This window comes from Lactuca sativa, chromosome 7 (genome assembly GCF_002870075.4).
Source record: "Lactuca sativa cultivar Salinas chromosome 7, Lsat_Salinas_v11, whole genome shotgun sequence".
NCBI classification, from domain to species: Eukaryota; Viridiplantae; Streptophyta; class Magnoliopsida; order Asterales; family Asteraceae; genus Lactuca; species Lactuca sativa.
Genome location: NC_056629.2, coordinates 59,349,283 through 59,362,481, shown reverse-complemented (window position 1 = coordinate 59,362,481; position 13,199 = coordinate 59,349,283). Strand labels below are relative to the sequence as shown.

At 35.0% G+C, this 13,199-nt stretch overlaps 1 protein-coding gene across 1 annotated transcript; it reads right to left on the bottom strand.

Moving 5' to 3' along the window:
* Positions 1-7,097: 7,097 nt before the first annotated feature.
* LOC111883802 (CRS2-associated factor 1, chloroplastic) lies at positions 7,098-9,561 on the bottom strand. The gene is made up of 5 exons (XM_023880124.3): positions 8,729-9,561; positions 8,500-8,627; positions 8,209-8,434; positions 7,981-8,108; positions 7,098-7,877 (listed from the first exon to the last, which is right to left on the bottom strand). The coding sequence occupies exons 1-5, from the start codon at positions 9,525-9,527 to the stop codon at positions 7,218-7,220; spliced, it is 1,941 nt and encodes a 646-aa protein (XP_023735892.1). The 5' UTR covers positions 9,528-9,561; the 3' UTR covers positions 7,098-7,217.
* Positions 9,562-13,199: the final 3,638 nt, after the last annotated feature.

Sequence of the window (13,199 nt, the reverse complement as noted above, 5' to 3'; positions counted from 1 at the left end):
TGTTGACCTTAGAGAGTTCTGTTGGTACTAAATATGGGATAAGCTTCATCTTTTCTGTGAAACTAGCAGCGTATTCAATAACGCTAAATTTCCCCTTCTTCAAATGCTGAAACTCATTATTGATTTCCAGAAGGTCCTGCTCGGAGTAGTATTGCAAATTGAGTTGCACCACAAAGTCTTCCCAAGACATTTTGCTCGCTTCTCCCTTGGACATAGATTCAGCTAACAACTTCCACCAACTCAACACGCCAGATTTTAGCAGAGGGATCGCAAGAGCGGTCTTCTGCCTGTTGCTGCATTCGCAACTTTCAAACATTGTCTCCATTTCGGAGATCCAGTCCATAACTTGCACAGGCGTCGGGCTTCCGGATAGATGATATGTGCATAATTAGTTAATTATTTAGCATACATTTTTATTCATTTTTAACTAATTATGTGTATAATGTGGACAAAAGGTACTTAATAATGTTTAAATTTTGTTTTCAGTCCAAAAGACATGCTTGGGAGTGAAAGAGAACAAGGGGAAGCAATTAGAGACCAAAGAATGAAGAATGAGGGACAAAAGCCTTCCTACTCGGCGAGTTCACGAGCCTACTCGGCGAGTCCATTAGAATATTCCAGAAGATAAGTCAAGACTCCTGGTATGAGACGGATAACTACCATCTACTCGGCGAGTTGGGTCTGCTACTCGCCGAGTACACCCTGTTTTGTGATAATTATAAATACCAAACTATTATCTGATTGGAGAGGACTTTTGGCGATTTTGAGAGCTGAACCTGCGAAAAAGAACCCTTGGAGGATCTAAGGAACCCTAATCTTCAATCCTTTGAAGAATCAAGGCAATTAGATTAATCATTCCACTTAGCTTTAGGAATTAAGTATGTTTAGCTTAGTTAAATCTGCTTTTGAGTTTGTTTTTATCATGACTATGAACTAAATTCGTTTTGTTTCTGTTGGGGAAGACTAATTTACTCCTATGGTTTAGAATATACTTTTTGATTGATTGTTATTTGGTGATTTTATTAAATTAAGTTTGTTAAAGAACCTTATGCATTAATGACATCTATTTTCTGTTAATTGGAAGGTAATTAAGCTGCATGAACATCTCTTAATTATTAACCTCATATGTTATGTGAACACTTTATCATATGCTTAAGAGTAATGAATATGAAATTAAGATTAATTAGAGAATGGGTAAATTAATGTGTGAGCTTGTTTGAGAAACCAACAAACAAGAGGTTAATTGGAACACCAACTTAATTAACCAATTACAAATCTTATTTAATCCAAACAATTGAACTAGGGAATTAATTAGTTTAAACAATTGGCCACTGCTTGAATTGATTAATTGTCTAAGGGTTAGGAGTAATGAACATGAACCTAACTACTATAGTTGGTAACCAATAATAATTAATCTATCATTTAAATAACCATAGGAGTGAATTAGTTGAACCTAAACAAAAACCCTTTAATAAATTTGGTGAATTCGTCATTTGCTTTAATTGCTTAGTTAGTTAATTGTTTTAAGTGCTATGTTTAAGTTTCTAGTCTTGTAAAACTAGAGAAAAAACCCTTTACTTTTATTACTTGTTTAGTTAAAATTAGTTATTAGATTAATTTCCGTTCCCTGAGTTCGACACCCTACTTACCCAACTATACCACTAAAAGACAGGTTCACTGCCTTTGTGTGCTTAATTTATTAACTAAAAGTAGGATTAAAACTAGCTCGTTTTACACACATCAATAGACATGGTGGTTTGGATGCCATGAAATCCCTGTACTTACACCCACGCCCATCATTTCCTCCATATTGGTTGTTGTGTCTAACCACCGGTGGGTCATCTTGACCAATGATCCCACTAAAGTTTTCTCCTTCAGACTGCCCTCCATTCTCCTCGGGCTCTTCCACTTGAATTAACGGTTCTTCACGATTCTTCCTAAGCAGACGTCTTGTTTCTTCCACCTGACGATCCAACATCGTTTGAATCATCATTTGTACACCAGTAATTCTTATCGGCTCAGGTGCTACTGCTATGACAGGTATTTGCTTAATCACTGGTGGTTGATTCCTGTTTTCATCAGCATTTCCGACTCCACTCCTCGTTCTCACCATTTTTTGATCTACACACTGAATAAGGTAAAGTTAGATCCTCATCCATGATAGATAATTAAATCATCCTTATCACTCCGAAACGTTTACATGCTAGTTCTAATATCGTAGACGTACGCTTAGAATCCTACACACATAAGGTTTCCAGATCCGGTCGGCAACAGACCATAGATCCGAACAAATAATATCATATATGGCAACATATAACTTTTAGCACATAAAAACATTTTAGGCAACTTTCCTAAGATAAACTAGTGCTCGTGTCTATAATATATCAGACACACATCTCACAATCTCCACTTAGCATTCTAAGTTTAAGTCTAGAAATCCTACAAATTCCTAGTTCACTTAAACTAATGCTCTGATACCAACTGTGACATCCCCAAAATCACGGCCAGAAAAAACCGGTTTCATTTATGCTTTTAAAATAATTTCAGAGTAAATTCTTTTGATTTAAAAGAGTTGCGGAATTTGTTCCCAAAAACAAAGTATGATAAAATAATATTTACCAAAGCATTTCATAAAGAAATGTATTTTCATTATATGATCAAAACTCGGGATGTCATGTTCCGATACAGAAACAAAAGCATAAACAACAAAAGATAAACCATACAACAGTTACATATAACAAATGGTTTAATAAACGAAATAACTTGATGATTCATCCATCTTATGCCCTCGCGTCACTACCTGTAATACAAATAAAACTGAGTGGGTCAGGCTTGGGAGCCCGGTGAGCATATAGGGTTTTCAACCCCAATAAATAATTATATTTACTTTTACCAACCAACAATAACTCGATTACTCATTCCCGTTTTCCTCACTTTACGTCCCTAAAACAACATCTATCTCAAGGGACCTAATCTAGGATTTTCATCGGGACGGACATTACTGCAAAGGGGTTTCCTCAACAGTAGATGTCCTAAAGGCAACCATGAGGGGGATAGAGTACACCGGTGAACACATCGTTCACAACACCTAGAGGTTATGAGCCTGCTAGCGTTCCACGGGACTGTCTAGAAAGAGTCTGTGGTCGTTATCCATACTCCGCTGAATAACTAGATCAACAACAACAACATCGAGGCCTCTCATCTGTTTATCACATATCAACTATCTACCCATGTTCTACCCAACATATTAGTAGATAAAAATATATATTTTTTATACATAGTTTAAAACCAGTATAACATTCTCATTCAATACATATTCCAAACAACAGATGAGACATATACCCATAGCACGTATTTCATAGAGAATAAATCATATCTATGAGATAGAAGAGAATGAATATACATTCACACATATAACAACTAAATATACACATAACACGTATTTCGTATAAAATACTTCGTAATTATGCGTTAAAAGAAAGTAACTACACACTCACTTGATCAGAAGATGATCGGACAGCATTACGACTTGTAGAAGTAGTATTCTTCGGTAGATCTGGAAGATCTTCACAAAAACCGGGCTCCTCGCGGGCAGAGCTTCGGCTCGGGAATTTCACTTCTCGGGATCTTCGGGGCTTCGGGAATTGCTTCGGGGCTCGGGAATAATATCAGGGCTTCTGAATATAAGTTGCACACAAAATGATGCAAAACGGGAGAGAGAGAGAGAGGAGAGAATTTGGGCAAAAGAATCGGCTGCCCTCGCATGCCTTTTATAGAGGCTGAAGCCTCGCATTACGTTGGGCGTAATGCTCCGGTACGTGGGGCGTACTCCGAATTCGTCACTGCATGCGTCATCGGAGCACTCGAGTGCGAGGCGGGTCACGCTTCGGTGTACGCTGGGCGTACAGCTCTACGTTGGACGTAGTTCGGATAGGATCAACGACTCCTTCGGATAAGCTTTGGTATGCGTGCCACGATCTTCAAAAATTCATAACTTTCGCATACGAGCTCCGCTTTTGACGTTCTTTATATCCACACGTAGGTGAGACTACGCTTTACAACTTTCGTTGAGACTCTGTCGGCTAATTTTGACTTTATTTTTATTATTTATTTTTAGTAGGCCGGGACAGGAAAACTCCGTTATAAAATCATAACTTCTTCATCTGACGTTCGTTTTCGTCTGTCTTTTCACCAATGCACTACTATCAACGAGATCCTCGATTCTCGTTTAGATTGTTTCGACCAACAATCACTCGATCTCGAATTCGAGTTTCGGGCTGCATACTGCTTAGCTGAAACTTAGAAAAATCATAATTTCCTCATACGAAGTCAGATTTGGGCATTCTTTTTATGCACGCTCTCGGCTTAACGAACTCTACGACTTGCTTTTAGATCGCTAAGGCTGAATATCGCTCTGACGTAAATTTCACTTTTTACGTCATTCAGCGTTGTCGGTTCTGTCGCGAAACTTCGACAGGTCATAATTTCTTCGTTATAACTCGAATTTCGACATTCTTTATATATTCGGAAACCTAGTTTCAACTACTACAACATTATCCATAAATATCGGCTTTATCTAATATTTCATTTTGACGCTTATTTTTATTCTTAATTAAATTAAGACACACAATTAAGCACAAAACACATAACACTCAAATAATACACTTCTATTATTTTAAAACGGGTTACAAAGGTTAACTTAGACTATTATATCAACATTAATGACAAGCCCATAAACACAGATGTTACACCAAACGGGGAGAAGCATCATAGAGATTGGCTTGTTTACTATAAGGATCTTGATAAAGTATTTTGTTTCTCTTGTATGTTGTTTAAGAAGAAACCACAAGCAAGTAATCTAGCACATGAGGGGATAAACGATTGGGGGCATCTTTCCCGTACTTTGAAGATGCATGAAAGTAGTGCGGAACATATCCATAATATGTCTCTTTGGTTTGACTTACGTGCAAGGCTAGAAACTAACAAAGTTATTGATAAAACTTTTCAATACGAAATCAAGAAAAAGACTAAACATTGAAGGAAGGTATTAAGAAGGTTGATTGCATTAGTGAAATTTTTATCCAAACAAGGCTTGGCATTTCGTGGAAGTAATGAGAAGTTGTATGATGAAAATAATGGCAACTTTACGGCTTTAGTTGAAATGATCGAAGAGTGGGATTTAGTATTGGCTGAGCATATTCGAAGGATACAAAATAATGATATTCATTATCATTATTTGAGTCACAAGATACAAAACGAGTTAATTTTTTTGCTCGCTTCTGAAATTAAAGATACAATTGTGAAAAGAGTTAAGGAAGCTAAGTACTATGCAGTAATATTGGATTGTACTCCAGATATTAGCAAACAAGAACAAATGACACTGATATTGAGGTGTGTTGATGTATCTTCCACTCCTATAAAGGTTGAAGAATATTTTTTGTAATTTTTAATTGTTTGTGACACCACAGAGCAGGGGTTATTTGACTCATTGGAAAGCTTACTACAAGATCTTGATCTTGACATCGATAATATCAGAGGGCAAAGTTATCACAATGGATCCAACATGAAGGGAAAACATAAAGGTGTACAAAGAAAACTTTTGGATATTAATCCTAGAACATTTTACACCCCGTGTGCTTCACATTCTCTTAACTTGACATGGTCAGATATGGCAAACTCTTGTGAAAAAGCATCAAAGTTTTTTGGAGTTGTTCAACGTATTTATACATTGTTTGCTGATTCGACAAAAAGGTGGAAAATTTTAAAAGACATATTACCGAAACAAAGTCTCACTTTAAAATCATTGTCAACTACAAGGTGGGAAAGTAGGATTGAAAGTGTGAAAGCAATAGTTACTCAAGCTCCTGAAATAGTAAATGCTCTGCATAAACTTGTTGAAGAAGAGACAGACATAAAGATCATAAGTGAAGCTACTTGCCTAGCAGAGTATGAACTTGGAAGATTTGATTTTATAACAGGTATGGTTATATGATATCATATATTGGCTAAAGTAAATAACCTGTGCAAACAACTTTAGTCTGAGACTATGCGTATTGATAAGGCAATGAATAGTGTGGGAGCACTTATTGATTTTTTTAAAGACTATCGAGAGAATGGGTTTGAGAAGGATTTAGATTGTGCGAGAGCTATAGCTTCTTATTCGGAAATTGATCCAATGTTTGTTGAGAAAAATAATAAAAGAAAAGTTGTTAAAAAAAGACATTTTGATGAGAATGACATTGGGTCATCAGAGCCGGTACAGAACTTTCACCTCAAGAGTCATTTAGGATTATTTTGTGTACACAGTTGATCAAGCTATTGGTTCATTGGAGCGAAGGTTTGAACAATACAAACAATATGAAGACATTTTTGGTTTCTTATTCACAGCAGAAAAGTTGAAGTCAATGAATACTAGCGACTTAAAGTCATGTTGCAAAAATCTAGAAAAGAGGCTGCAAAATGGGCATATCTAAAACATTGATGTTGATGATTTATTCAACGAACTGGAGTTGTTACAAAAACATTTACCGGTTGAACACAATATAGCTAACGGAATACTAAATTTCCTAAAAATGATGAGCACTTATCTAGTTTCTTGTCTAGCATACAAAATATTATTGACTGTTCCTATTACAATTGCATTAGCGGAAAGAAGCTTTTCAAAACTAAAGCTTTTAAAATCTTATTTATGCTCGACCATGTCTCGAGAGAGATTAAACGCTTTGGCATTGATTTCGATTGAGAACGAGTTTCTTGAGAATATTGATTATGAAAGTCTCATAATGAATTTTCTTCTAAAAATGCTAGAAGGTCAATGTTTAGAAAATAATAACGCGTTGTTTTTTTTTTTTTTTTTTTTTGAAAAGTTGTTTATAACAGTGTTACAGTTTTATTTGATTACTAATGAGTGATGAAGACATTATTTTGTGGTGGTGAATTTATGAGATGTTTTTTTTAGTAATTTTATGTTTTGAATTAGTGGTAGCAAATGTAGTTAATAATATTTACAAAAAAATTTTATGGGGCCTCATTTTAGTTTTTGCACAAGGCCTCGAAATGTGAGGGCCGGGCTTGTGTAGCAATCACTTAGATTACTCAAACTTGTAATAAATAATGTTATGGTTGGATAACTATATTAAAATACCAATGAAAAGAAACAAAAAAAAAATACAAGAATCTTGAACATATATATACCCAATGCAATAAGAGCACATAATTTAACCTAGAAGCTTAGCCAATTCATCCACTCTAAGTGTAGCTTGTGGGACCACGTCTAAATAATTCTCCTTCAAATCCTTCTTTCTAGTCCTAGAATTAGTTTTCTTACCTTTCTCACCTTCTTTAACCTCGGAAACCACTATTCCGACCTCTTCCCCATTGCTTTCCGTTGTCTCAATTCCTGTCTTCTTAACCCGATGGTGTCTAAAAGCCGGCCCCGGAATCGCGGATTCCGCAAACGCAACTGCCTTTGCATAAACCGCATCGGCATCCAAACAGGAATCATCAAGAACGGTTGCAATTCCCTCTTGTACTGCCTGCTTTAAGAGTGATACCACTCCCTCTAAACATTCTTGATTGTTATTTTCAGATATAGTAGATGATGATTTTGTCTCGTCTTCGATGTTCTCGGGTGTAGAAATTATGATTTCGGTTTTATCGCAATCTTCTTTTGTTACGCTTTCGGGTGATGATTCTAGAGATGGTACAATGGAATCTTTAAGATCGGAATCGGAATCGGAATTGGAATGGGCATTGGAATTGGAATTGTTTACTTCATGGGGCTCGTTTTCTTGTGTGAACATTGATTTCCAAGATCGCCCTCTCCACATGAGGATGTGTTCATGCTCGAATGAAATCAAGACACACGGGACAAGATCCTGAAATGTTGAAAATGATATATTACCAAATGAGGGCAAATTTGTAAATGACCATTTTACCCTTACACTCAACAACAAACAAAAACATCAATTTCTCACATACCTTTAATTTTGCACCAATCCTTCGATAATCACTCCCATTCATTCCTTCACAATTTATTCTTACAATATCACATGCTTCAAATGCCTCTCTAACATTTCTAACAAGGTCACAATAAACCCCATTTTTCCCTAAAACACACAAAAAAAAAACGATTTATAATCAATTTCCTTGATATACAAAACACAATAAAGTCTATAAAAAAAAGAAATTGCAAATACATGGGCTTACCAAGCTTGCATATTGGGGTTAATTCGCGTCCTTTTTTGCGCATTTCATTTGCTTCTTCAAGTGTTAGTCCCTCTGGAACCCGTTGGATTAACCGAGGGTAGACAGGGGTAATGGGTTTCCATAACATAAGAGGAAAAATAGGGCGAGTTTTGTAATTATAATTTCTACCCCTGAAAAGATATATAACTCCTCCTTTGCTATATATTATTTTCCCTCCTGTTTTTTCCTGTTACATGATGAATGTTTTAGAAAAAAAAAAAAGAGAAAAAAAAAAAGAATAGTGTAACCAACCTCTAGTTGTTGGCGTACATTGTCCATGTCAACTGTGCATACACCTTTGCATTTGATTTTGCAAACCCTCTTTCGTTTCCAATGAGCATGAATATTGTCCAACATATTGTGTGTCAAACCATCTCTACCTAAAATATTAAAACTCCATTAGTAGATGAAAAGACAAGTATTCTTGCCAATTGATCGATCATGTAACAAAATCATTAACCAATGAAAAGCATAAACATACCCATATTCAATTGTCTATCTGATTTTAAACATCCTTTAATAAGAGCATCAATTTCCTCCTTAGACAATGGCTCCCCCAACACCTCTTCTCTTGATTGTACATACTTAGGACCCGACCCGGGTAAAAACGGACCTGGAGCTTGAACTGGCTTAACCCCCTTCTTATGAGGTGGAGGCAAAGTAAAGGAATCAAATTCAATCTTCTTCTTGCCCGGTGGCAGCGGCTTTTTCCCGGTCCACGGCCGCGGCATGGTTCCCGGACCAAATGGTGCTATTGGTGGCTCTCGGAGTTTTATGGGTTTAACTTTGGGGGTTTCTGTATAACTATACTGAAACTCAAAAGGGGCTTCAGGAATTATGTATGAGAGTCCGTTGTCACCGACTTTTATACCGGTTTCATCTTCGATTTGATTAGGAATTTTTCTAAGCCGTACAATTCGCTGGAATGCTGGATGAGATGAGGGTTTAGGGTTTTGAGGGGGTTTTGAGTATTTTGACTTTTTACCTGGAATTGAAGGGCGGGAAGGTGCTGATGGCGTCCCGGTAGACTTGAATGGCGGCGGCGTGGTGTTGGTGGGTTGGAGATTGGCAATTCTTCCGGCGGACTCGAAGCGTTTGTGGAAACGTAGTTGGTCTTCCGTTTCTTTCTGAGTAAGGTCATGGCGGATGAATTTCTGTGCGTTGGCGTTGTTCCACCGCGAGAAGCGGATTTCGGTGGCCGGACGGTGGTTGTGGTGGTGGTTAGACGGTGGTGGAGCGAAAATTGGGAATTGGATAATGGTTTTTACGGTTAGAGCCATTTTTGAGGATTTCAGGTGAGCTTAGTCTGTTTGTGGAGGAAAAGGGGGAAGAAAGTAAACAATCATAATCTAAAAGGGGTGAAATTGAAAATTATAAAAAGTAAAGTTTTATTGGCAGTTTTCACCCTTGAGGATTTAAAGTTAATAAATTTTCCATGAAACTCCTTTTAAGCTAGTAATTAGAATTGTGTACACTTTTTTTCCCTTCTCAAATCATGGGAAATAAATATTAATTCGTGTCGCTAAGAGATGCAATCTCAAAACCTTTGTGGGCTAAATTTGGATTTTGAAGCCCAAAGCCTTTGTGGGTTGTCCAATTTTTTTTACAAACCTTTATGGATTCCGGGTCAACAATTTAATTGGGTTTTTATTAAACCCGACCTGTTCAATCCGAAGCAAATCCACCCGCTCATGGTTGAGTAGCTCTTTACACTGGGTTTCAATCCAAACAGTTCGACCTACCGAGTCGACTCGGATTTTAAAAATTGCTTGAGACTATGAGGGTTGTGCTTTACAAGGGTGATTGTTTTGGTTGCCCCTGAGATAGAGAGACTTTTTTTTTTTTTTTTTTTTTTTTTTTTATTACAAACTATTTCAAAAAATAAAAAAAGAAATCAAAGATGGTATTATGATCATTCACTTGGACCAAGGACCTTCTCTGTAACAAATGACAAACAAAAGGACTATATGGTTAGTAAAAAGGTTGGATTGATAGTGCAACAAATATACAACCACATGGACCCTTTTTGTGGCCGGTTCATTAACTTTCAAGGCCCTGTACAAAGATAAAGAGTAAATATAGATTTCTAAATATAATTTTTGTTTTCATAAGAAAAATTCAATAAGATTCGACACCTAATAGACTGTCGCTAATGGTATTAATCGCTAGTATAAAAAATACGAAAAATTGTTCATTTACAACTAATTAGCAAAGGTAATTATTGACACAACCGTGCTAGAAGCCAACTGATTCCAACAAATTGACGACGGATTTGCAACAAAAAAATAAGTTTACGTAAAAAAAAATCAAATCCCCTGAATAAACTGGTGAACACACCTATTGCACATCCTTAAGGTCAGCCATGCTATAACTGTCCCTCAATTCAAATGATTTTAGGATGATATCTTTAGAGTTCTGGCAAAACAACAATTTCATGTTCGAATAATGCAACTATACTGCGGAGTGTCCTCTAATTGTTAGTCTTGGTCTAGGGAGTTCAGTTTCTAAATGAGTCGGTTCTCATATGCGAGTAGGCCACTGAATACCTAAGTTAACAGTCGGCTGAAATTTCTTTGGGATAGAATATTATGGTGTGATTCTTGCAAAACTTGTGTTACAACTTCTTGCTACTAGTATCATTAACAAGTCAACGTGAATGAAGAAGATACAAGTCAACGTGAATGGAGAAGATACAAGCTGCTATCATGATTAGAAATATTGTTTAAATGAATGTTAGAAGACAACTGACCAAACATTCAATTAATTCAATTAATAAATACATCAAATGAAGCGTCATAGACTCATAGTTTAATAGAAAGACAATTTTGACAAAGCATATGGGCTAATGTACTTGAATCTGAGCAAAAAGAAGAATGGGTCCATGAGGAGTTAAAGCCTGTATTTTTCGGCCCATTTAATAAAATTCATAAATTGAGGGACCAATTGTTCCTTAAAACCACAATACAGGGATGCAAACGGTAAAAAGAAAAACTGGGATGCTAAAATATAAATAAGAAACTGTATAATTGATTGTCCCACGCTGCATTCGCATAGGACCATCACTATTCACTAAGGTAAGTTGCAAAACATTAGGTTTAGCATTCTAATATTTTGTATTTATCGTGTTTAAATTAAATGCTAAAACTCACACTTGTATTTATCGTGTTTAACATTTTAATATTATCATTAGACCATTAAAACTCATTGGTATTTTATATATCGTGTTTAATATTATAATATTCTAATATTTTGTATTCATATCTTATATATCGTATTTAACATTATAATATTCTATATTAGAATGTTAAAACTCACTCGTATCTTATATATCGTTCTTATATATCGTGTTTAACATTTTTATATTGTATTAGAACTAGTATTTAAGTAACCCGCGTGTTGCGGCCGATACCTCGTTTGCATTAAAAACAAAAACTATAAAAAAAATTATGTAAGCGACAAAAAACATAACTTTAAGGTGCTTAGAACTCGTTTGCAATTATTCAAAACAAAAACTACAAAAAAAATTATGTAAACGACTAAAAACATAACTTTAATGTGTTTTAATATGCAGAGTAAGTTATTTTCAATTCGTATATACAATATGATTTAGAAATGTTCACGATCACATACATATAGCATAACAATTATACCTAGATCAAACAAGTATTAAAATAAAGTTTTGATCCAAACAATTATGCATAAAGGAGGCACACAAAAATAAAGCTTAAAGTATATCTTAGAGAAATTAATAAAAATGAAAATTAAATAAGAGACTATAGTTTGTGTGTATATATATATATATATATATATATATATATATATATATATATATATATATATATATATATATATATATATATATATATATATATATATATATATATATATATATATATATATATATGCATATTCTAAACAAAATGAAATAATGCCTGGTAAAAGCTGTCCATCAAAGTTGTATTTCATTACACGCATTGAAATGGACACAAGACAACGTCTTGTAAACATCAGTCGTAGTTTTTGTTGTCCTTATATGAGTTCGTTTCATAATAAAATGAAACAAGTCCCTGCGAAAAACACGAGTGGCGTGTCTTATTCTGCATCATTTTTCACATTTGTACCACATAGTTTTTATCATTAAAGTTGTGCCACAAGATTTTCATGAAAATGGCATAGCAAACATGAGATGAATCAAGCACATATTTCAAACCAATGGCTAAAATAAAATCTCAAACTTCATTTCCAGAGAAATTTATCAAACGTAAAGTATTCATGTTCATTTAGTTTGTACCTCTTGTAGTGAAAGTTGTACATTATTCATACTTCGAAAGTTTAGCCCTCAATATATTTAGTTGTAGCAAACCATTTAATGCTTCATTGCAAGACTCCAAACTGGTCAGTTTGTAAGTAGGCCCATGTGGCCCAACCCATTTAATTAGCCCATTAATATATATTTACATTTAAGAAGCCAACCAACAAAAATAAATTTAAAATATGATGATTCATACTAAATAAAAACTTGAGGTCGAGAGGGAAAAGAGAGGACAATCAAAGGCACATCAATTAGCCGTATTAAATATTTTTGAAAGTATAAAATATATACAGAAATAGATAAATCGCTACTACATAAAATAAAGTTGATTCGTATATAATCGCTTTTATCATACACAATGATGTCTATTTTTTTTTCATAACCCTAGCATACCCAACAACATCGTTAGTTTACCATGGGTCTTAGGGTGAGTTAACGTGAACAACTCAGATGTTATGGTTTATTATTTTTTTTTTTCAGAGTAAACTTATATATGTAAAATATCTAATGTTTAGTAAGCAAGTCATATGAATTGAGCAACGAAATGACCTATAATAAATAACCATGTCGAAAATACCAATAATAACAAGGTTTATAGATAAATGTCTTAAAAACACTATCTTAAATAATTATTTATCAA

Bases quoted from the DNA above. Each gene is read 5' to 3' on its own strand.
- LOC111883802 (XM_023880124.3), bottom strand. From the start codon at position 9,527: ATGGCTCTAACCGTAAAAACCATTATCCAATTCCCAATTTTCGCTCCA. The intron at 8,109-8,208 runs GTAAGCCCATGT...TGTGTGTTTTAG, and splicing joins AACCCCAATATGCAAGCTTG to GGAAAAATGGGGTTTATTGT. The intron at 7,878-7,980 runs GTATGTGAGAAA...TCAACATTTCAG, and splicing joins GGATTGGTGCAAAATTAAAG to GATCTTGTCCCGTGTGTCTT.